Below are 25,979 nucleotides of genomic sequence, written 5' to 3'. Positions count from 1 at the left end.
GACACGGTTTATTCAAACATGTTCTTACAATTTTAGGAAATGTTCAACCATAAAAATTTGTTTTTGCAAATCCATTACAAATGAATTTTATAGCTTGTGCTTATTTCATGTTTAAAATATCTTACCAATTCTGCGAAAGGTTTCAAAGCGAAAACATCGCTGTTTACCATCTGTGGAATAGTTTACGTACTTCGGAATATTGCTGCCAGTCATGTCTACAGCGTGACCCAGAATGCAGAGTAATTAAGGAGCTCCGTGTCCACGTCGCTTACATAAGAGCTAACGACACAAAACAGGTTGGACAACATCGTAAATCGAATGTGTAGTTTGCCAACGTTCGGAGTGATTTTTATGAGCGCATGCAGAACAGAAGGAGGGAATGGGGAAATAACGGAAAGGAATATTAGCTAATAACCTAACTACTACCTCCGTATGAGATCGGCTAACTCACCTTCGATTGAAAAAGTCCACATAAAGATCCCTCCCGTCATGACGAGATCGAACTTAGGCCTTTTCCAATTGAAGGCGAAACGTACCGGCGTTCTTTTAATTGTGCTACATAGTACTGATAGATAATTATTACATATTATTATTATGTGACACCTCCAGGGAATCCAAGGACTCATCGTGGAAGGGTACACCACTCTACTTCACTAAATACATCTCATCCTTTCCACTACTACTTAATTCTCCAACTACGACAGTACTACTATCAACGCCATCTATCGTCCATCACCACCACCAACAGTATTTTTTGTCTATAAATTGTGTTCTGAAGGCCGATTTTTCTGTGCATGGAATGAAAAATTTGAGTTTCTGGAAGAAAAAACCCTGCTGCCACCGTATGAGATCGGCTATCTCACCTTAAACTGAAAAAGATCATATGAGGACTATCCTTCGTCACGACGAGAATTCAACCCAGGTCTTTTCCAATCGAAGTGAGCAGTGTTTTGCTATTCGGCAGTTTTAAAGCCGTTTTCTGATAGCGCCATCTGAAATTTCACAATGACATGATAATGACGTAATCAAAATAATTCTTACGAATTAAACTAAATCAGATACTTTATTGTACGTAATTAGTACAATGCAACAAGAAAAATATAACTGTTACCTGTGTTCCAAATACCAATCATGGTCCGTTTCATCTCAATTCAAGTTTCCAACACTCACGCTAGTGGTTATAGTAAAATGTAGAGGAAATGCTCATTCCATTTATTATTAGAATTAATTTTCGCTTTTCATGGAGCAAAGAGACAATTTATTTTAATCGCAGCAAGATGGCGTTTGTTTAAAGTAAAAAAACAACAACTTAAAATTAGAAGCTTCAAAATTAGAACTAAAAGCATTTCAAATTTGTAATAATTACGTTTCGTATCGCAGTGCACTTAAAGTAGCAGTTTGTATTGAAAAATATTTTGTATTTATTAAGACAGGAGACTAAAAAAAAAAAAATGTTTTTTGGTCAAAGTGCAGACTTGCTTCTAATAATTAGCCAATGAAATCTCCCGGAGAGCTACTTGTTAAAATACAGCTGGTATAATAAAACATTTGATTTCAGAACCAGCAAAAAAAAAAAAAGTTAATTCTTTTTTATTTTCAAATTAACCCGACTTACATGCTCTAGTTATTTCTTTAAATGACAAAAACTGGGATAATGGCACGGCCATGTAGAACAAGATATATATTACTCTAGTAATAACAGTGAAAAATGGTTAATCACTTCACTTTGAAATTCCTGGCAAATGGAAGAAATGAACGTTACACGTTTAGGTCCAAGCAGAACTTTTCAGTAATAAAAAAGTAATTATAGCGTATAGGATAATAAAAGATTCTGCTTCTTTCGGTTTCTACAGAAATAGCCGGAAGTTGTGAAGGCACTTCAAAACTTGTAAATAAAGTTTATTTTCTGCACCATTCTTAGCCTCATAGGTCACGTGATAGTAAATCGCAGTCAAGAAGGAAAAATGAAATTGCGCTAGTACACACGTCCTCTCTACTGGATTAAAATACTGAGGAAATTAGTTTCATTTCTAGACTCAAGTGGGTCCTAATGTTTGTACCTACCCGAACAAAACCTTCATTGCTAACTTCCTTAAACATATATCACCTCTACAGCTCCATCAAGTTCGTCTTTCACAGAAGTATTACCACAACCCTTAGAACTATTTCTTGGCTTGCCGCCAACGATTAGAACAAAAAATCCACTAATACTTCTTACTTATTGAAGTAGGAAGCATTAAACTTCCTAAGGACACGAAAATACCGAAATCTTCATGCGTGTGAGAAAGAACAACGCATGTTTAGCTTCGTATATTAATGCATACGTAATGGAGAACTGCATATACACAACTAAGGCTCTAAAGAGTCTTATACACAACTGATCTGATAGCGCCATCTGAAATTTCACAATGACATGATAATGGCGTAATCAAAATAATTCTTACGAATTAAACTAAATCAGATACTTTATTGCACGTAATTAGTACAATGCAACAAGAAAAATATGACTTTCTCATAAAAAAAAGTTGCATGCTTAATTTCCATATCATCTGTAATATATAATTTGATCACTTTTCTACGGTAGCAAATTATAAAGATGATTACAGACATCACAGTACTATTTTCAATTAACTTTGACCAACACTTGTCAAACTATCAGTGGCGATTGTCGACCTGGTTTCAATCCAGTCAAGTCGAGTGCTCTATATAAACAAACGTTCTACTTGCTCACGAAGGCGTTTTAGACCTTAATATTCCTCCAAGTGAATAGTGGAGATGTGCATCCTTTTTACCCCATTATTCTGAAAATCTTAGTTCTGAAAAAGCATTTGCTTCATATAGTTTAGACTGATGGCATACTCAAAACATTGTTAAGCCTAATTTGCAGAGTTTAGCAGCTGAAACAGATAAAGCAGACGTAAAATATCAATTTGTTATCACTTAAAATTAAGTAATAATTTTTTTATACAAAAAGACTTCATTAAAATAATTTTAATCCATCTAAAACTTCGATTTCTTTTATAACGTCACTTTACGAAAATTATTATTTTGATTGACGCATTGAAATACGAAATGTGAAATATGTAACTTATTAAAACTGTAGAAATTATGAAATAAAAATCAGTATACGATTGGCATTCTGTAGGATATCGAACTTTTATGGCACCTTTCGGGAGATATTCAAGGAAGGAATTTCGTTAGACGATTCTCCTGCACTTGACACAGTACCTGCATTTCAACACGTGGCGATGTCTTTGAATAAAGGTTGATGACCAGACGCTTAGGCCAAGGTCAACGTTTGCCTATAGGGAAACAGTTCCTGTAGAATTCAGTTAAGCGTGGCACAAAAATACCTTCATCTGATCTGTTTTCTCGAAAATATTTGTACTAAAGTGAAACGTTAGTTTTTTTTTTTAGTGAAGCAAAAAAAAAAAAAAAAAAAAAAAAAAAAAAAAAAAAAAAAAAATACAGACATGCAAACTATTCACGCTATTAAAAATTAAATTTTCTATTTTAAATACAATCTTATTTAATTTTTTTTTTATTCTGGTTATTGTTCATTAATTCCAGTAACAATTTCTAAGGTAAAAATACCACTTGTAAAAGCATTATGGAAAAAAAGCACTTAAAAAAAATACGCATGGAAAAGCGTGAATATTCTTATATTATTTGAAATGCGTCGAGTTAATTTTATGCATTAATCTTTCTATTATGGCTTAAAACTCGGTCCTGAACATTCTTCAGCGATTCTCTCCATCTACTGCTGGACATAGGCCACACCGATAAATTTCCAGTTGTTTCTATCCTTACTTAATATCCATCTCTTGTCAAACTGTTGGAGATAACTCTCCTTTTGTTCTTTGGTCACATTCTTTTACCCGATATCCGCTCAATGAATAATTTTGATCATCTTTCATCTATTATTATGACTAGCCTATCTCCATTTACACGCTTTGCAATATTTCATAATATCCTCTACTCCACTCATGTGTGAGCCTTCGTAGCCCAGTCGATATAGACAAAGCCCTTTGGTTCGGAAAGACCTGCGTTCGATACTCGTCAGTGACGTGAGGAAGCTTTATCTGGTCTCATACGGAGATAGGGTTTTTTCACCCGGAAACTCTGGTTTTTCGTTCCCCCAAGAACAGGCAAACTTGGCCCCGTGAACACACACGGATTATAGTCATGAATACGTCCCAGCTGTATGCCGGTCCTGAGCCCGGATAAAATTGGGGGGGGAAGCAATAGTGAATACCCTGTAAAAATCTCACCAGGAATACTTTGTGGGCAATGTTTACAAAGTCAGCTACGGTCGGAAACGACTCAAAGGGAAGATCATTCAATCACTCATGTTCCAATATGCCAATTTCTCTAAGGCTTATTCTTTGCTGATTTGAGGTCTTTCCATAAGTCTTTTATTACTATTGGTTCTTTATCTACATCTAACTTTAGTAAGGGATCGGTATCTGTTTCTTTGCCTTTATATAGACTAGGTTCATTGGACGCAATAATATTTGCTTCACATACTCTTTCCCGATAGTTCTCGCTATCTTAGTTACAGTAAAGCAACCAAATACGTTCCGAGTACCACTTTGTTATAAGACAACTTTCCTTCTAATGTGTATACTGGGAATCCTAATCACTGCAACGATCTTCCACGATGTCTTCACATTTTCTGCAATATATCCACTGAATTCCAACTCCCAGTCCGTAATCACCAATTTCTTCTGTCAGAAGTTCAACTCTCCTGCAGCGCAGTTAGTCTCCAGTCTATTTTTCCGAAATGCAGTAGTTTGTATTCAGGAGGTCCCCAATCTTATTGTTTCACACTTGTTGCGCAGAATTCCTGTTATAATTTTCAGTTACATAAGCAGAAAAAATTCCCCAACCAATCGTAGCATTGTGCAAACTTCAAAACAAAGACCAGAACTGAGACATACACGATAGTGTTCTTACAGACCTAGCAAATAAAATCAGTTGCTGGGGACGAAATGCTTTGCAAAATAAACCCAATGGGTCCTAAATGATTAAATCATGGTGACCTAATTATGCAAATATTTGGTTGGAAAGCAAATCAAAAGAATAATGAAGCTGAATTTTTTTTAAGTGTTGTGAGACAAATTCCTTAAGCAGCATACTGCAGAAAGGGACAATTCAGAGTACTAAACCTGATTATGGTGTGTGTGTGGGGGGGAGATTTAGTTACACAAGCGACTATTCTACCTCCACTTGGTGACACTGATCATGCTGAACTGATCTGGGAAGTTGAACATCCATATAATTATCTGTTCAGTAAAGGTTACATGCCGAACATCAAAATAGGAAATTATGAACAACGCACAAGTATATTAGGTTCTGTCCCATGGTATTAGTTGGTAGATACGAAGGATATCGGCAGTGCAGAGGAAGTATTAAAAATATATTAATGATGCAATATCGGAATATATCCCTCGAATTCGAAAAAATGTCTAGGACTGGAGTGAAATGAACGTCCTAATATTAAACAGTAGGTTCTTAAAGACGTGGAAGGAATACTATGAGCATAAGGATGGTGCAGTTATGGCGCAGACTAGAAAAGTATTGTACGGAAATACAAGTACGAAAAGAAAGCGGCTCTTCAAGCTAAAAACCACGCAAAATAATTCTATCGGTATGTTACAAGTCAAAGAAAGAATGAATAAATGAACGTGAAAGACAATTGAATGCCTATGGCATACGGGTGTCCATTGGCGCACCCAGGGAGGGGGTTAAGGGGCTTTGGCACCCCCCCCCCCAAAAGAAAAAGGAAAAAAAACACCAGAAAAATTTCCAAAAATCTTTTCCTAATTAAAATTCTTTTTTTTTTTTTTTATTTATGTTGGGTCGTGTGTTCTATTTCTATGTTCGTTATATGCTCCTTATGAATTAGCAGCCACATAAGGTGGGAATACCCTATAGCGCTCTAGAATCCTGGGCGCTGTGAACGCAAGGCGTACGAAGTAGTGCTCGGGAGCTACTTCGTTTGCCCGAGTCGGGCCACAGGAGATCATGGGTATCATGTATTGGTTGGAGATCGCTGCAGATGCTCAGTCATAGCTCGTATGCAATGCGTCATGTGTATTCTCAAACCGTATACTCAACTCGATCCCCCCCTCCAAGATTAAATCTTGAGTGCGCCACTGCGGAAGACAATGTTCGACTGAGTGCTCATTTGCTAAAAATGATCAACCTAATAATAATCGTATGATGATACACGGCCGCGAGTCCCCTTTACGGGGAGGTATGGCAGCATCTCAGCCCTCCCAAATTTTATCCGGGCTCCGGAACCGGCATAGCTGACGAATCAGACCTATGGCAGGGTGTCAGTATTTATCCTGACTGTAATCCGCGCGCGCGCGTGTGTGTGTGTGTGTGTGCGCGTGCGTTCACTGTACCTTTGCCTGCTTGCGGGATGAAAAACCCCAGATAAACTGGAGGAAAAAACCCTGCAGCCCACGCCCAAGATCGGCTAACTTGGCTATGGCTGAGCAAGATCCTTAAGCTCCTCGCGTCGTCGACAGGAATCTCACCTAGGACACTCCTTCCCCAGGCATATGGTTGCTAAGCGCATAGCTACTAGGCTAACCGCGCGGACTATCAACCTGATGTATGCAACAGACCTTAATTACCTGTATACTGAATGAAGAACCTCGGGTGTATCAGGAAGAGGTACTAGTGTTGCATAAAATGAATAAGAATTGCAATCGGAACTGATGGGATTAACAGCACTAACTGCAAATGCGTATTAAGCCGAAGTGGTTATGCTATGGCTATATATAAATTTGAGTCTCAGTGGAAATATTCCATTAGGAGGAGTAGAAAGAATATATGATGTATGAATGCAAAACTGATCTGTCCAACTATCAATATCATGGGGGGGAAATGAAGATTTTGAAAAGATGGTAAGAGGTCGCTTACAAAAGTGGGTTAAGAGAGAATCTATACTTCGCAATGATAATTTTTTCATTGCGAAATATAGATTATATTTCGAATTATGAAATATGAATAATTATTCAAACCATGTTTGAATAATTTTTCATAATTGGTACTTTTGAGTTAGACAAAAAGGGACTGGATATTGATAGCATGGAAGGCTATTTTATACGTTTTAAACAATTGAAGGATATGGGATTGCTTTGTAAATTATTAGCTTGGATAAGAGGATGGTTTACTGCAGCTATCAAAAATAGGAGACGAGTCTGCAAGATATGCGATGATCAGTGGTGTATCTCCATAGATACATCCTTGGTCCTTTGTTATTCAACTTTTTCATTAATGACCATAAGGATTTAACAGATTACTTTTGCATCTATTTGCTAATGTTGCAAAGATATCAGGAATAGGATGCACATGGAGTATTTGCAGAATGATAGAACGATTTGAAGAGCTTGGAACTGTAGGCATCTTAAAAGACTATCAGTTCGATGTTATGGCACTTTGGTGCGAGGTGACATCTAATGGAATATCATATGGTGGGGGGAGATTATGTTAGAAGAAAGTTATGACTTGGGATCTGAATTTTAGTAGATGCGACGTTGAAGTTCATACGACCGAAAGGATTATTACAATGCTGAAACGAATATTGACAAAAGGATAAGAAAGTAATTTTGCCTCTTTAAAATGCTTTGATATGACGTCATCTAAATTATTGTGTGCAACTCTGAACTCCTGGTTTCCGCCGAGGTGATGCAAATAGTTGCGAGGGTCAAAATAATAATTAGGGATGATATCGGGACTGGAATGTAGCTTATGAGTATAGAAAAATATTGGACATGTACACACTAGTAAACAGGAGAAGAGTGGGGGGGCGGTAATATAACTTCTTGAAGAGTCATACAGGATACTAGTTGAGATAACATCTATGGAAGTTCAGAATAAATGTAGTCAAGGAGCTGGGTGAGAGCTAGACCTTTCTCTAGAGATCAGGAAATAGATATATAGCTTTCCGCAATGAGTCCTTTGAGGTCTTCTGTAATAATTTACAATAGCAACAAAATAAAAATAAAAAATAAAGTAATGAAAAATAAAATGTTACGGTCTGACCTCAGATTTATCTTTTCGTTTTTAAAATAGTAGCAGTAAAAATAACTGTACCTGCGTGAATTGACAAGTCAAAACCTATGATTACAAACGAATTTTAGCACTCATAATTTTAAAAAAAAAAAAAACTTTCCTCTAAAAAGAGAAAACAACCTGCCTGAAAAACCAAACGGGGATGAAAGAATAAATATTGGGTATCGATTTTATAAAAAGGACGGGATTGGGAGTCAGGAGGTAAGAATTAACTACTGACTAAGGAAACAATGCTACATTTGAAGGACTAACTAAATGTGGAGAAGCGCAATTAGTAATTGCCACCCAGGAAGAAGGTTGACCCATAGTTTAAAGCTAACATTTAGAGAGCTAAAATAAAGAATTATTTGTTAGAGAGGCCTCTGTCTTGTTCAGTACGTGGAGGTTGAGTCTCAGATGCGAGAATCTCATTGGGAAAAGAGATTGTGAATATGGTGTCGAATTTACTTCCAGTTAGAGGAGTAGGAGTGGTCATTTGGCTGGTAGCAAGCCATATGAAGGGATTTGCAGAACTGCAAAGTCAGTGATTGTGAAGGGATCAGGAGGCAGCTTGAAGCTCTATCGAGGAGTGAGAAATTGCATGCGATTAAGATTGTGCAGATGTTTTTAGGCAATGCAAAGTTGGAAAGCGCTATAAGGTACAAAGCAAACGCGGCTTTGTAAAGCCGCTCCAGGATTTAAACAGACTGGTTGGGGAAGGGAGAGTCAAATGAATTGGAACTGCAGCCAATATTGCAAAGTTTTAAAATTCAGGAAACAAGGATGGGATACAGGGTATACTGTGGGTGAGGATATAAAGGATCCAGGAGGTAATGGTGGATAATGAGTAGATTAGTGGTCACATTACTAAAACTGAGGATATTTAAAACAGATTATGGCAATGATGCAGAGTATATAGATATCTAGAATCTAAGGAGGTTATAGTTCTTTGATCAGACTATGTACGGATTCCTGTGCACAGATTTAGCAGTTGGATTTCAAAACGGCGATCAAGATATTGGTGGAAAGAGTACAGCCACGGTTGATGTGGCTCCTCTCCTCTGCAATGCTGAGTAGATTAGACTGCAAATTACCAGATTAAAGAGATTTTCCATAGCAATATAAGGAGGATGCTGGAATGTATTGTTTCATAGTGTAGCAGATGCTGGCAGTGAATAGTTTAAAACCCAGTTTTGACAAACTTTGTGAGTGATAATGGCACCTCACAATGAGTCTCGACTCCATGGAGGGATGACTATTATAATAAAAGATTTGGGATATTAAGGATTAATCTCCGAGGCCATTAATATCCCATTCTCTAGTTTATGTTTGGAAGAAGAAAGGCCCAGCTGTCTGTGCCCAAATCCAGGAGGCTTATTGCTCAGGTGGTGCAACTACTGCAATTTCCAATATAATGAAAACTCGTTTCAATCTTTAAATTAAGATTTAATTTAAATTGTAAGATGTAAGACATTAAGATTTAAGACATTAATCCAGCAAGAAGGAAGCGAGAACGAAGCTCATAACAAAACACGCGGTTGCTTGGAGGAAAGTCTTAGTAAGAATTATCAATAATTCTTAGTAAGAGTTAATAAATATTATATTAATATTCATTGTATCGCTTAGATGATAAACAGGAAAGATTATATGGAGATAACGAACGGAATTTATCGAGTAGCAATCTCTTGTGATTATGTGGCATTTTTGTGTTAGCATTCTTGCGCAATTTAAAACATACACGTAAAAGAATATTTCCTCTTTCCACGTAATATTTAAATCAAGACACTTTAACTGAACCCAACTAGAAACAGTTTGGTTTCTAGAAACTGTTGATTACATGATCACCGTGTTCAATTTTTTATGATAAAAATCAGTGCTATAATACGAATATAAGTTTACTCTTACACTTGCTTTCAGTTTGGAAGAGTGGTCACAATTCAGTGTCTTTATCAGTGTAACGACAAGCACATATTAGATATTGCACATTTGATATTGTATTTCATTGACGGTTTGTCGGAAAACTTCAGGAAGATGTCGAATGACAAGGTATGTCTGTTTCGCTTTAACTGCGTCCTTCCCCATAAATGACAATGTAGAAAATCAAATCAAACTATTCAAAAATATTTAGGCAAAACAAAACAAGGAAACAAATGACAAAAGAAGTTAAAAGAAAGAGCTTCACTAAAGAGTCCCTGCAGTCTACACCCAAGACCGGCTAACTTGGTTCTATCTGAGAAAGATCCTTAAGCTCCTCACGTCAACAACGGGAATCGAACTCAGGACACTCTTTTCCCAAGCATATGGTTGCGAAGCGCATAGCCACTCGGCTAACCGCGCGGACGAAATCGACGATCTGGACTTATTTTACACCTCCAGGGAGTCCAAAGACTCATCGAGGGAGATTGTGCCAACACCATCGAACGATTGGACCCCTTCCAACTACTAACCGCGCTAAAACTTACTTAACTGAGCCATTAGTAGCAGAGGCTCTACCAATCCACGATCTGCACTTATGGTCAAATATCCACTGAACAAGTGGTTCAGTGGATATTTGACCGAACTCCGTTTCAGTTGTATTTAGGATCAAAAAAGTAAAACAAAAATTAGATAAATAAAATTAATGTAGAGGAAAGAATGGGCAATAACAACAGCAATGCTTCAGATCAAACAACATTGAAATAAAAACCTTGTAAAGGTTTCTAAATGAAAATATAAGTACTATCACGAATAAGTTAGTATTACTAAGTAATGATACTCATTATTGGGAGGATATAATGAATGCACGCAGTGATACTAACCCACTTGCCATATGCAATGACACACCGATATCTTGGATATTTTAGTATTATGGAAACTTCACTTCTAATATACTCGCCAGGAACAACATACAAAATATTTCTAGTATATAATGTGGATCTGAATAGCTGAAATGCTTTCACGAATCCATTCCACATAAAGCCAACTCACAGCCATCGTAGCTTAATCACAGAATATAAAATTTTGATATTAAAAAATAGGAAATGTCAAATTGACTACATTTCAAAACACCCAATATAAGATTGAATATTTGCAATATGTAATTACCTAACTTACACATCTCTCCATGATCTATTATTATAGAAGTGAATATCAACTACAGCGTCTAGGAAACAGTATAGCAAATTATCTTTGGCTACGTATATGCACTTGTTTATTATTGTTAATACCTTATGGCAGTGCAGCTAAAAATAACTCACGAGATATCTTACATCACCTTTACAGTAAATCAAATTATACACCTATGAGAAGTTTTGTACATGATTTCTTAAATACTTAAATTACTGTTACATAGGATTATCGTTGGTTTTCATCCCACAAAACAACACTGGCCTAGCAACTTTAATTGCTTAAAGTTGCAAGGCCAGTTTATATTAACCAGTAAAATGTACTCTCAACTCCTTAAAGAGCACATTTTACTGGTTGATTTTTTTTTCACATCTCATTTATTTCAAGTTCATCGTTTATATTAATCAGCAATAACTCATTTAATATTGTCTCGAATCGCTTTCTTTCAGTACATCCACTTTCCAGAAGACAGTGGATGATATACTAATTTGGCAATTGAATACCATATTCACACACACACACGGGAGAACGACTGAAATTCGATCCCGACTAAATCTCTGCTGGCGACTTCCCGTGTTGCCATAGTTACCCCTGCACCTGAGAAACAGCTGCAAAGAAAGGAAATGCCCAACAGTGAGCCTTCCGAGTGAAGCAATGATCTGATTTCTTGAAGTGTAAGTCGGTACATGTCGAAACCACCTACAGAACATGAAAAGAAAGCGGTTGCACAACTGACGTCGTTACTTATATAAATTAGGTCATCTTTGGAATTTTTTTTCTGTGTGTGTGTGTGTGTGTGTGTGGAGGGGTAGAGCCATGCTTCTGTGACTATAAAATAATTTCTTTCCCACATCCCCCAAATGAATTATTTTACCCTATTTTTCGGAGTCGGTTTAACCTTCGAGCAAGTGCTTGCCGTCGTGCAACAACTGTTACCGTTTTCTTGCATAAAAAAAAAAAAATTGGTATTTTTTTTTTTTTTTTTTTTTTTTTTTTTTTTTTTTTTTTTTTTACAAAATGTGCTTCCTTTATTGCTAATGGAAGCAAATAATATCTGGCAAAAGTTTCTCTTTTTTTTGGCTATAAAATATTAAAACTGAGAATATTATAGATCCATTCATAATATCCACCCAATGCCAAATTGAAGCATTTTGGCTCACTATACTTTAAAAAGGAGTGCTTAAGGATAAACGCTGTATAACTGAGAGGAGACCTTCACATCGCCTTTAAAAGGAAGGTGGAGAACCGACCAGGGCTTCTGACCTAATGTCCAATCCTCGCCTTCTCGTGGTGCACCTTGTTGGGTATCTACCTGGATACTGAACGAACGAGGATAGGCTGGCAATTAGGGATTCAGCCGACCAAATTGTATTCTTATTGGCTTAAACCAAAATACAAAATGATGGAACAACATGACAAAATTTCATGCCGGCTAGGCATCGCCCGGTTAAACAAGGTCCCCGTTGTTTTCGCCAGGGAACCAGGGCGAACAGAGAAAAGCCAGCTACTGGAACAAACCTGAAAGCTCACCCAAACTCAACATCAGAGTTAAGGATCGGTACTATCAACATAAAAAGCGTGAATGGCAAAGAAATGGAGCTAGCTGAGGAATTAGAAACTACCAGATCGACATAATAGGGGTGACTGAAACAAAAAAGACCAAAACTGGTGAGATCTTTCCGAGCAATAAATACAAAATGCTATATTCAGGAAATGACAATCAAGGAAAAGAAGGAGTAGCCATAGTATTCAACACAAAATACAAGGCTAAACTTCTGGAATGGCAGTCAGTCTCAAGTAGAGTAATGTGGGCAAATATGAGAATGGGAAACTGGACAATGAGACTTATTTGTGCCTATGGTCCCACAGAAGGTTCTACTAAGGTAGAAGAGGAGGAATTTTTGGAAGCTTTAGAAAAAGCAACTGACACAATGAAAAAGGAAAAGTTGGTCCTTGTTGGGGATCTAAATAGCAGAGTAGGAAATGATTGTGAGACATACAAAAATATTTTGAGAAAATTTGAAGAAAAGAGCAAAGCTAATAATAATAATGGCAAATACCTGCTGATTTCTTCTCAGGACATGGACTGGTTATTACCAACACAATGTTCTAACATAAAAATGTGCACAAATTCACATGGAGAGAAGAGGCAAGGAATAAGAAAGTCTCATTGACTATGTTAGTGTTGATAGTGATGTTTTCTCCGTGGTGCAGGACACCAGAGTGTACAGAGGATTTGAAATTGGAAGCGATCACTATTTAGTCTTGAGCAGGATAAAATTGAATTTCATATTGAAAAGAATAACATGCAAGAAAGTTCTAAAGCGAATAAAAGTTGAGTAGCTCTCAGATGTGAATTGTAGACTAAAATACACAACGATTATTGAAGAAAAAATGAAAGAGTTTGAGAACAGGAACCAAACCTTGGAGATTCAGTGGCAAGCCTTGAAGAAAACCCTGATTGATTCAGCCAGAGGCATGTGGTGAGGTTGTCTGCAAGGATAGAAAAATCAGAACTCCATGGTGGACACAGGAAGTTAAAGAGGCAGTGAAAGAAAAGACAGCATATCAAAAGTTCCTGGCAAATAAGTCAGCATTTGCTCTTAGAGCAAATAAAATACAGAGAAAATGTAAGAAAGCTAAACACTGTAAAACTAGCTAAACAAAAAGTCATTGGAGGACTTTGGCAAGAACATAGAAAATAAATATCAAGAAGGTGGCAAGTTATTCTGGAGTTTGCGGAAAAAGCTTAGAAATGGAGGAAAGAGTGCTGTAAAAGGAATTAGAGATGATAAAGGTGAAATGAAAACAGGAGAAAAAGATATCCTTGAATTATGGAGTAATTACTTCGAAAAATTGCTAAATGAAACAAGCAGTGATAGCATAGTGGTAAAAAACATACAGTCAGGAATATATATCCACACTTGAAGTAGAAAAAGCCAATAAAGGCTTGAAATGTGGAAAAGCAGCAGGAGTAGATGATATTCGACCAGAAATGCTGAAGTATGGTGGTACAAAAGTCTTACAGTGGCTGCACTGCATAGTTCAGAAGGTCTAGACAGAGGGAAGAATTCCCGATGATTTCAGTTGAGCTCTAATGGTACGCATATATAAAAAGGGAAATAAAACTGAATGTGAGAATTACAAAAAAGGTATTATCCCTACTGAGTGTTCCTGGAAAGATCTATGCAAGTATACTTGAGAAAAATTTTGGAAGAAATGCTTGGTGAAGAACAAGCTGGACTCAGGCCAAATAGATGCTGTCAGGATCAGATCTTCACTTTACGAAAAATAGTTGAGAAAGCATGGAGAATATAACAAAGATCTGTATTTAAGTTTTTTTGTCGATCTAGAAAAGGCATATGGCAAGGTGCCAAGAGAGAAACTATTCAATACGCTACAGTTATATGGTGTCAATGGTCCATTATATCAAGCAATACTTAGTCTTTATTTGAGTTGCAAGTCAGCAGTTAGAATTGAGGGAAATACAGGAAGATGGTTTAATGTTAAATCTGGTGTGAGACAAAGACGTACATTATCCCCTCTGTTATTCATGATTTATATGTATCACATTATGAAGGAAAGTGGTATTAAACGTGATATCAGAATTCGAGATGTTAATGTCAGTTCTTTGCTTCATGCGAACGATGTTATACTTCTAAATAAATCCGCCAGAAGTTTGCAAGATTCCTTGACTAAATTGAATAACTGTTGTAATAGATATGATATGAAGGTCAGCAATAAAAAGACAAAGACAATGAAAATAGGCAGAATCATTGAAAATGTCAACTGTGTTGTGAATGGAGAACCTTGGAACAAGTAAAACATTTCAGCTACTTAGGCACGATTTTTAGTGAAGATGGTAAATTCAATATAGAAATAGACAACAGAATCATGGTATGGTAGGTAGTAAATTGAATAAATTCATAAGGAATAAGAGAGAAATTAGTCGGAACACTAAATTAGCTGTATACAAGACAGTGTTCAAACCAGTTTCAACTTATGGATCTGAGAGCTGGGTCAGAAGTAAAACACTTGACCAAAGACTAGAGACCGCAGATATGAGAGTCCTGAAAAGATTAGAGGCGTGAACAGATGGTATCAATGGCAATAAAGTTAAAAACGAGGATATTAGGAAAGAACTTGACATTGTCAGCATCCAGGAATGCGTTAGCAGAGCTAATCTCTGGTGGTATGGTCACCTAAACAGAATGGGCGAGGAAAGATTAGCAAAACAAGTGTTCTCTGCCAGGTTGGCAGCAAAACGACCCAGAGGAAGACCACGATATATTTGGATTGATATTGTACAAAGGGCCTTAGATGATAGAATTATAAGATCTGATAATGTTGAAGTCTTGACAAGTAACAGACTGATTTGGAAGAAAATTTTAGACAGGAAATTAGTAATGATGTAAATTTTTCATGTAGTACTCTCATATCCTGTACACCCCCTTGAGAGTACATGGCAGGAATTTGATGATGATGATACTTTAAAGATCAGTTATTTTCATTCCCCTTATTATTATTATTTTTTTTTTAGATTTTCTCTACGCACAGATGAAGACAAATCTTCCCCCACAAGAATACAAAACTTAGTACTTATCATGAGTGGAGAGTTGGAAATCTGCTGCGTGCTTTATGTTTCGCTGAACAATTAAGTACGTAGGTTAGAACAATCCTTTAGTTTTTGCAAGTCAAGTTCAATGTGTGATCCTTATAAATATGATCCAGAAGCTGACAGATAATGGGTAATTAAAGTTTCATTGAACTACAATTATCTTCAGTGCTGTGGAAGTTGTTTAAATGGAATCAGCACTGGAAATTTAAATATTCTACTCTTTCAGCCAACTGGGACCTTCATTCTTGCGTTTGAAAAATGAAAGTTTATTCTAAAAATGAGGTCTCAACCCCAAATTAGCTCAGTAAAACCATACTAAGTTATCTGCATTGAATACCGAATGTATTATTAATTAATGGGGTATTCGATGTAAATAACAAACGTCGCATGTGTCGATAACTATAGTTGACCTCAGAACTACATTTTAAAAATTGTAATGTTTGTTTTCGTCGGCACAGTATGTCTTTCTTACTTGGATTACGTTCTTTGTTTACGTAAGAGCAAATAAAGTTAGAGTTCACCGTCATTACCCAGGATGACCTGCTTCGTGTTGCATTTCACCTAGAAAGGGTCAGTCGAACATTGACATTAAAGTAAACAAAACTAGGACGGACATTACGGAATTTTTTGCTTGTCTAAAAATGTTCTCGTAGGCAACGTATTTCTCAAGAGAAATGTTTTAGAAAACCGGAACTTTTCTGTGCTTAGATTTACATTAGTTGGGATTGCCTCATCACCTGCTAGATAGGTTGTATAGCCGAACTTCTTGCTTGTCCTCATAATTCGGGATATAAAAGTTGCAAAATAATACGATGACCTTTTCATACGCATGAAAATTTAGGTTTTGGAAAACGTTATCCTTAAAAGGAGGTGATTATTAATATGTACAATAAAGTAACAACATCTACCTGCTATTTAATTCAGTACAGTTTGCTTGAAGGATGTCCTATCATCTTTAAAATATGTACTTAGCCCAATTTTCGCATCTCGAAAACAGCAAAAACTGGCAGAGTGTAGATCTTAGTACATTAGGTGAGTATAAGTCAACAGCTGTGGTTTCCCTCAAGGATTTTGCTGCAGTTTTTGGATATGTTCCAATGATTTCCAAATGACTCTTAAGATACTTTTTCTTCATGGACAAATTTCTTTGAAATTATAAGAGGCATATTTTCTTCCACAAATGTTCGCTTTTTGTTGCTTGAATTTTGTTTCCCCGTTTATGACAATTTCTCTTTAACGAAATGCTGTGGTGTATAGAACATCAGTACTAGTACCATGATTAGGATCAGGTAATCCTATTTTCCTGCTCTTACTTTGAGGTAGATTGATGTAGACTGTTCTGATAGACACAATCGCGTTTTTCACAGCGTTACTTCTCAATAATGCAATTACAACTTTGAAATAAATGTTTCAGGTATGTACTAATTGCTATGGTGTCACCTAAAGGTCAGTCCGATAGTTTTTCCATCAGATCTTGATTATTTTATTGACTGCTTCCTTTGCTTTTGCTACTTTATACATCAGAGTAAATATTACGGCAACTTCATATCACATAAAAGATGAGTTCTGTTTATTATACTCCATCGTAAGAACTTTTGCAAGACATGGCCTGCCCATGACTACAGGAGAGCTAGGCTATGCTATAACCCCCCCCCCAAAAAAATAAAATTTAACCCTTCAGTAGTTATTACCTTAGGAAATCCATCTATAAATTTCACTTTCCAAATCAAGATGTAAAATAAATCTTTAAGTACACCCAGATTAGAAACTGTCTTTTTATGTTAATATTCCACCTGCAGTCAGAGCAACTTTACGTTCCTAAGAGACATTTCTGTGCAAAATTATCGAAATATGCAACTGTTTCACTAAATGTTGACATTTAGTTTATCTGATATTTCTTATTGTAAACGTTTCACACCTCCTCAAAAAAAAACCTTTTTAAAATATATTAAAGGGTGTTAATAGGACTTTAGTGGTTACAATAAGTATATATATTTTTTTTCTTAATCTTTGCGATCTATCCGACTAATATTGTGGAACCGAAGTTATCATCCAATCGAATATTTTGTGAAAAGTGTTTGACCCACTTTGATGTATCCAAACAAATGGACACACCAGGCAAAGTTTTGTACATTTGATTAGCACTTTTTTTGAAGAAGCGCAACTATTTAATCAAACTAGTTATATTAACGCGATTGATTTTAATAAAAAAAAATGTTTAAAAAACCTAATGCGATTTTTATGAAGTGATCTGTCAAGTTAAGCATTTCATTGTCGTCAAATATGAGGAATCGCAGATACAACTGCATTTTTTCAAGTAAATGAAAGGTCTTAAAATAACTAAATTTTGTAGAATTCTGGGCGAAAACTGGTTTTAGTAACCATTAGTTATCGTAAGAGACGTCGAGCCTCTTCATTGGTCCCTTAAGTACTGCAGAATTGTAATTGATGCCTCTGTTCCACACAAGAACTACTCAAAGCTTCACGTGTTAAGCAACGTCCTCCTTTCTTTTGAAGGGAAATTCCTAATCTCGTGGAGGATAAATCCTACTAATTCCCTAACAGCTGTCTCGAGCATTATTATCAAACGTTCAGTTTTGCTGTCTATTTTTTTCTCAAATTTATTTTCTGTAATTTAATGATCAGATGAGATTTAATGTTCAGATGAGACGAGAAGGAATAATTATAAAAGAATGTTTTATTTAGTTCGTGACTTAAAGCACAAGTTTAAGCCTAAATTGAATGTCATCAAAGACAGGAATGGATCATTACTAACAGAAGAGTTGGAAATCAAAAAACAGATGGAAAGAATACTGTGAGGAACTGTACAGCAGAGTGAATAAAGAAAATGTGGAGTCCTCCCACCAAGAAAATTTTGATTTGGAACCTCTTCCACTTAGGCATGAAGTTGAAAGCGCAGTTAAGCAGCTTAACTGCAATAAGGCCCCAGGTGCGGATGAAATCCCAGCAGAGTTAATTAAGGCCACAGGGGATGGAGGGATAAGAGTGTTTCATAGATTGATTACAAGGAGATGGGAGACAGGATCATGGCCTAGAGACTGGAAGAAGTCAGTTTTCATACCACTACATAAGAAAGGTGATATGAAAGCGTGCAAGAATTAGAACTATTAGTTTGATATCTCATGCAAGCAAACTTTTATTGAAGATCATGCTAAATAGGATTGATGCCAAAGTTGAGGCGGAGATGCCCGAGGAACAAACAGGTTTTAGGAAAGGTAAGGGCACCAGAGATCAGATCCTTGGCCTTAGACAAATCACAGAAAAATACAAAGAATTCAGACTTCCTCTGGTAATGTGTTTCTTAGACCACTCTAAAGCTTTTGACTGTGTTGAGCATGTGAAACTGTGGGAAGTAATGAAAAGAACGGGTTTTCCTCAACACGCTATCAGGTTGATAGCCAACTTGTATAAGGAGCAAGAAGCCACAGTAAGAACAGGTGTTGGATTGACTGACTGGCTTCAAGTTGGAAAAGGAGTTAGGAAAGGATGTTTACTTTCTCCTCACTTGTTTACTTCATATGCGGAGGACATCATGCGTGAAGCATTGGATGAGCTCAGGACAGCAATTAGGATAGGAGGTAGATTGATCAGTAATCTGAGGTATGCTGATGATACAGTACTCCTTTCTAATGACATGGAAGAACTAGGACTACTTCTTAACAAAGTTAAGAAGATCAGTAATAAGATAGGAGTTACTTTAACCTCGGCGCAGTTGAACAGGTTGCAAATTAGATTGTAAAACTATGGTTGGAATATCTTCAAAATTCAATGGTGATGAAATAGCTGACGAAAAAGGTAATTCTATAACTGACCTCAACTCTTTGTCCATACACAAAAGTTTGAACAACATGTATGGGATTGCTATGAAACTGGGTTTAGTCATCAGCTAAGATGCACGAATTCTTTTATGGCTTTCGTTAGTTACGAATTAGGGCAGTTTTCATTATTTGCCCGAGTTTAACACAAACCGATTATAACGAAGTAGAATTTCCCTCCCACTGAAATCTGTTCTATTTCCACACATGAATGCTTTCGCTCGTGTCAGGAAACAGGTGCTAAGACACTTTTGTTTGTATTTCGAAAGCAGATTATTGCCACTTGCATACAATGACCTCACAATCTACAAAGTATGACTCACTGGGAGGAGGGGGGGGGGAAGTCTAGACATAATACTGTCGAATTACCTAGCAAAATAGAAACTCAAATGACTACTCGAGAACGATATACGACTAGCAATAGACAGTAGTTAACCTAGTTAACCATTGCAATATTTTGGTGACTGCAACTTATTCAATACAGCCAATTGGAAAACATTTTAGGAAGAAAATTGCTAAAAATAATGCACTCTTATTTCATTACAGCTCTAAAAAAGTTACCAAGTTAGGAAGATGGTTTTCATATAAAATAGACCTGTGCCTAAGCGAAATGAGTTGACATATTTAAGGGAAACAGTACTAATTTTTTTATGATATTTCTCTATCACTAATATGCAAACCCAAGCTAGATTCTGGTCATTTTTAATCGGAAAATACCAGGAAATATTAAGATACAAAAATACTAAGATTTAGCGCGAGATACTCATTTTAGAAATTTTACTGCTTAACAGATGCAACGCAATTATAATCCAGGGAGTCAGTTACTGATCTTGCTCCCCCCCCCACCTACTTCTATAAACAAAGGGCACAAAAATGAATCCGGAATTTAAATTACGAAAAAAGTTTGTCAATAGATTCGAAGTTTTGAAACTTAGAAATTTTAGTGAAAAACATGAATGAAATATTAAAATCCCCCCCCACATTTCAATCTGATATTTTTCAATCCATTTACAGAAAGATTGGATTCTTTCCCGCAGACAGGCACTATGTTCTGGAATAAAACACAGCTCCCTTCAGTACATTTATACAACTGCTTTTAACATCTCTGATAAAACTACATGTGATGAGCAAACGTCCAGTTGTGAAATTCGAGGCATACAAAACCTACACTGGCGTTAGGATCGCCAACCATTACTTCAAAGCTCTGAATCAAGTGATTGTCTTGGATCTGACAGCCTGTATGCTCATTAACCAGTTAACACATCTATACAATGGAGCCTCGTCGCCCTCCTCGTGAGCATAACAATCCACTTTTGAACGATGAACTCGTCTGTCGACAATTTAATCATGGGTCGAAGCGGAAAGTTTCTTTTCCAGTAGAAGAGGTGAACGAAACTTAGACTTAGCAAAGCACGTCCTTATCACCGTTCCGGAGTTTATTGTAGGCGAGCAGTTCCGCGTCGATGACCCAGAGTGTGTTGCTCAAGGGTATTTTTTGTTGATAGAGAAGCGGAGACTGCGGAAGTGGATAGTTAGGGACAACCTGATGCATTCGCATGTTCTGTTCTAGTTTGGAGTGAGGAAGCGGTTTCCTTATCCTACAGCAGGAGTGTCTTGGGGTTGCGTCTCATAGTTACATTGAGGAAACTGATAAACGACTTCCTAAATGTATAAGCAATTAACACATTGAGAAAGAGCCTCAAACTGAAATTCAGTTGAACACTCATGCGAAATTTATTGCAAGCTTCGAGTTTTACAAGGCGATCGCAGTCTGGAAATAAATATTGTTCAAATTCGGTTCCTACACATCTCCTAAACGCTACATGCCCCACCTCTGAAATGGAGTTCATCCGATTTTGTATTACACTTAAAGATAACGTCTCCTAGTACAAGATATTTCGGAAAAATGTTTTATGAGATCTGTTTGAAGTTTATTAGCTTTCGGTTGATGGGTGCAAAGACATTGCAGATTATTATTATTTTTTTAAAGCGTTAGTTGTGCATTCAAGTATGCGTCGAATGATTTGTACTTTTAAATCAGTTTCTTTCACTGTCAGATTACTGATAACCTGAAAAATGCAAAGCATGACGAACAGCCTAAGGCTTGGGGTATGTTAGTGTTATATGCACAAGACGGAGGGGGGGGTCCTTTGTCGATGATTTAGTCATAAGGAAATGTTGCATTTTGTTCTGCATCGTTAGGCAAGTGTATCCTGTGAGAAATTAAAAATAAGACCGTCGCCAATCCACTGATTAATTGTGTACGACGTATGGATTTCCAGTTCGTTAACACTTTCCGTAACAAATCAGACAAGAGCACCCCCCCAACCCACACACACACAGTGTGGATAGTTGCTAGGAGCTTCCACAAAACACTCGGAAGGAAATGAGTCATAACCTCACCGCGAGACTTAAGAGGTATAACAGAGACAGCAATAGAAGGATTTCTTTGAATCTGAATTATTCATGGAGGAAAGGGCCTTTCATAAGGAAGAGAAACACATCACCCCCCCCCACAATTGGGAGAAAGAATTTTGCAATTGTTGAGGCTTTTCGCTACGATGACGTATTTGGTGCTATAAAGAGGAACCCTTCGCTGGTTTCCCAATACCACCCAAGAAGCACAGAATGAGTGTCTTTTTAATGAATGACCTTTCTTATTCATCAAGAAGAATTAAGTTTATGGTGTTCGTATTTTTAAAAATGAAAAAAAAAAAATTGTAAAAAGGCGTACTTAATTAACTTGCAGAGCTACTGCTGTGTGATAATGCTCACCTCGCTTCCAGTAACCTTGCAGTTCACAGAAATCAAGTCTGCTATATAAACAGAAGTTGGTTCATTAGTGTGAACAAAAATCTCCTGGTGTTTCATTCGCGGTAGTCTGCTCATTTGGAATGGACGATATCCTGCTCTGACGTAATTAGCATTCGACAAGAGAAGATCACTCATCCTTTTCCTAATTAAGGAGCTATTTCCTCTTGAGGTATATCTGGATAACCTTGAGTTATAATTTGTAACGGAAAAGACTAGAAATTGCGCATCATTAATAATCTTGATATACGTGTGTGTGTGTGTGTGTGTGTGTGTAAGAGTTATGAATTTCGCATACTTTTGAACAGCTGTAAATTAATGAACTTTAAAAATGTCGATGAATTTAACAAAAACTGCAAGCAACCAGTACAAATATAATTAACTATTTGAAATTCGGTATTAAAGGAAAAAAAAACAAACAAACATAATATCTTACCTGTTTAGAGATGTTACTGAGATCTACAGCGACATCCCCTCCTGAATTGCCTACGCCCACCACAACTACTATTTTGTCCGAAAATTCGTCGGGTTTCTTATAAGAGTGCGTGTGAATAATCTTCCCCTGGAACTTATCCTGGTCAGGAAAAGTTGGGACTATAGGAAACACGTGATGGCCCGTGCATATCATTACACCATCAAAGAGCTCTTCGACCAGGGCGTTATCATTTTCGATATCTCTTACGGTGACCACCCATCGCCCCGTGAGGTCAAAGTCGCAAGCAGGGACTACTTTGATGACCTCGTGCCGAAACTTGACGTATGGCAGCACCCCAAAGTGATGGCCGTACATCTCGATGTAGCGGATCATTTTGGTGTTGTGCATGTAATTAGGGAACTCCTTAGGGGGAGGGTAGTCGCTGAACGCGCTCATTTCTTTGCTGCTGTTGATGATGGTCGATCGCATTACCGATGCCAGACCGTCCACGTCGCTCTCCCGATATCTCCACAGTCCTCCTGCATTGCTGGTCCATTCGTAACACACAGGTTGTAAACCTTCTTCTAAGCAGGCTTTAATAGCCGTCAGCCCGCTTGAACCCCCACCGATCACTGCTATTCGCTTGGTCATGTTTACAAGCTCGAAATGAGAAAGCGTGATATTATTCTTCGATTTATAAGTTACCTGCTTGCCAGCACTTGCTGACGTAACTATTGGCAGGTTCCAACCATTCAGGAAACAGATTAGCTGTTGCTACGGTAACCAGGTCATAGAGATCGCAGCGCCGCACACGACAATTTTTTTTATTGTGTAAAATAGAACTCTACGGTATAGTGGACAGAACTTGCAGGAAAGTACCGAAAAAATTGCGAATAGCGATCATTTGAAAAATAAATCACATAATAAGCAAGCGTGTACTCTATTCTACGTTAGCAAACAGACAAATTTCAAATGAGAAAGAAACACAAACAAAAGAGCAAGGGACTGCTCTCGCAGTGTGCATAATCGAAAAGGATCGTTAAGATTATTTTAATGCGCAAGTTAAAATCGTGATTTTTCTCCCCATTCTACGTTAATAAATAAAAATGATAAAGAAAATAATTTTCCGCATAAGTACGGTAGTGATCAGTGCATGCGCTCATGTCAACAACAGCATGCGCTGTTCTCAACAACAACTTGTTAAATTTTTATTTTCCTATAAGCTTTATAGAAACAATTATATACCGTTCAATGGCATAAATCATTATCAGGTTGTAAGAATCAGTGCAAATAAGTAAATATTTATATATTTACTCATTTTACTTATTATATATGTAAATATTTAAATAAATATTTATATATAACCCCGAATAATGTTTCACTAGAGCAATTGTTTTTTTTTTTTCAAACAAGGAGAAGCTCCTCTAGGGGTAAAAAGGAGAATCAATGTCTAGTTAACCATTTTAATTTTATAATTTGGTGCTTATTACGTACATTGTTTGCCATTTTGAAAATGTACATAACTTTCACAGATGCACTGGGAGAAGATAATTCACGAATATCATTAAAATGAAATAGATATTTCATTTAAATTTTCTGATTGCTAGATAATATATACCAGAAACCTCAATCGAAATTCTCAAAACACCAATATATATATAAAGTAAATGCTATAAATTTCCAGGTGTATATATTAACTTGGAAACATATTTTATGAATTCAGATCACTCTTTTGTAAATTTCAATCGCATTATTCGCACTTTTCTTTTAGTTCGATTGGACTGAATATTTTAGAGAACTTTAAGTAGCATCAGAAGCAACTGTTCCTCAAATTTGGCCAAATTTAATTGATATAAAGTAGGGATCCTTATAAGTGTTATCTTCCAGACCTTTCAGACAAAAGGAACTGAACCTTTTGTCTGAAAATTTTTGCCGAAACAACTAAGGCCAATGTATTCTGTTTAATTTGTTGTTCTTCTGGAAGATGTATTGTTTAGTAAGTAGAAAAAGAAAAACCACCAAAGTTTCGTGACGGGGGAGCCAAAACAAAATCTGCTACTCCTGTATGAAACCGGCTAACTTACCTTAAGCTGCAAAAGCCATTATAATGCTTCCCAGACGGGATTCGAATCTTGCTCTTTTCTCCCAAATGTAGCGACTTCATGCGGAGACGTTTTGAAACAAAAATCAAAGATTATAATACTTTAAGAAACGATAAAGCTCTTAGGTATACTGTTACTCCTATTATTATTATTCCCTTCTTTATTTGCGATTTCGACGTGCTTACTTTGGCGAAAGGTGAAGACATTCACACAGATATCGTAATGGAAATAAATTTATTAATATAGCATTTGATCAATACTTTTTTTTCACCTCTTCTCCAAATTCCTGAGTCCCCTGAGCTGCAGGATTTTCCTTTACGTCACTCCACACCAGACTAAATAACTGTAGGTTCAAAAAATACAGAAATAGCATATTTCTATGAAATCAAAAATCTTGAATTCTTTGATTACGCAACAGTTGTAAACGATAATTTAAAAAATTCTTTTTTATCAACAAAATTACGATATATCATCGTCATCTACCCAAGGAGATTGGAGATTACTGTGAATAACAGCTTTCCAGTCCAGTCTATCTAACACCAGGCATTAAGATTTCTGTAAGAATTCAATTCTTTTGTTCTCTTAATGTTTCTTCTCCGCTTCCTACTTGGTCTTCTTTGCGTTGTCTTTTGTTCTAAATTTCATTTTGGAGAATTTCAGGATATCTTTCTATATGTGTGCTGTAAGCATGTCCATACCACTGTTACTGTTTTTTTTTTTTTTTTTGGAATTTTTCTCTTATTGAAATATTGTAGTGTTATTCTTCTTCGATCTCTTCATTCTAGTCTGTTCTGTTTTATCTATTTCTCTTATAACTTTCCCTTGTTTGCAAAGCTTCCCACTGGTTCTTCTAATTATCTGTGGGAGTACCATTCAGTTATATACTTCATTTTAAGTACTTTAGGGAAATGTTTATTTTTCATTGTAAATTAATAATAATTGATTATCCGAGATGTAGTCTATGTTTACACTCGTAGTCTCGTCTTAATTTACCACTCCTGTGATTAAGGTGCCTAAATAAG

The 25,979-nt window shown here is 36.6% G+C and overlaps 1 protein-coding gene across 1 annotated transcript in view; it reads right to left on the bottom strand.

Moving 5' to 3' along the window:
- LOC150106956 (flavin-containing monooxygenase 5-like) overlaps window positions 1-23,592 on the bottom strand; it is a 28,839-nt gene extending 5,247 nt beyond the window's left edge. The window contains exon 1 of the mRNA XM_090392844.1: window positions 22,877-23,592. Coding sequence (XP_090248970.1) covers window positions 22,877-23,506 — 630 coding nt within the window. The 5' untranslated portion in view covers window positions 23,507-23,592. The remainder of the gene's footprint in view (window positions 1-22,876) is intronic.
- Window positions 23,593-25,979: the final 2,387 nt, after the last annotated feature.

Source organism: Typopeltis vanoorti, chromosome 5 (assembly GCF_054136105.1).
Source record: "Typopeltis vanoorti isolate ZY-2024b chromosome 5, IOZ_Tvanoo_1.0, whole genome shotgun sequence".
NCBI lineage: Eukaryota > Metazoa > Arthropoda > Arachnida > Uropygi > Thelyphonidae > Typopeltis > Typopeltis vanoorti.
The sequence above is the reverse complement of the archived record's forward strand: the minus strand, read 5'-3'. Positions and strand labels throughout refer to the sequence as shown.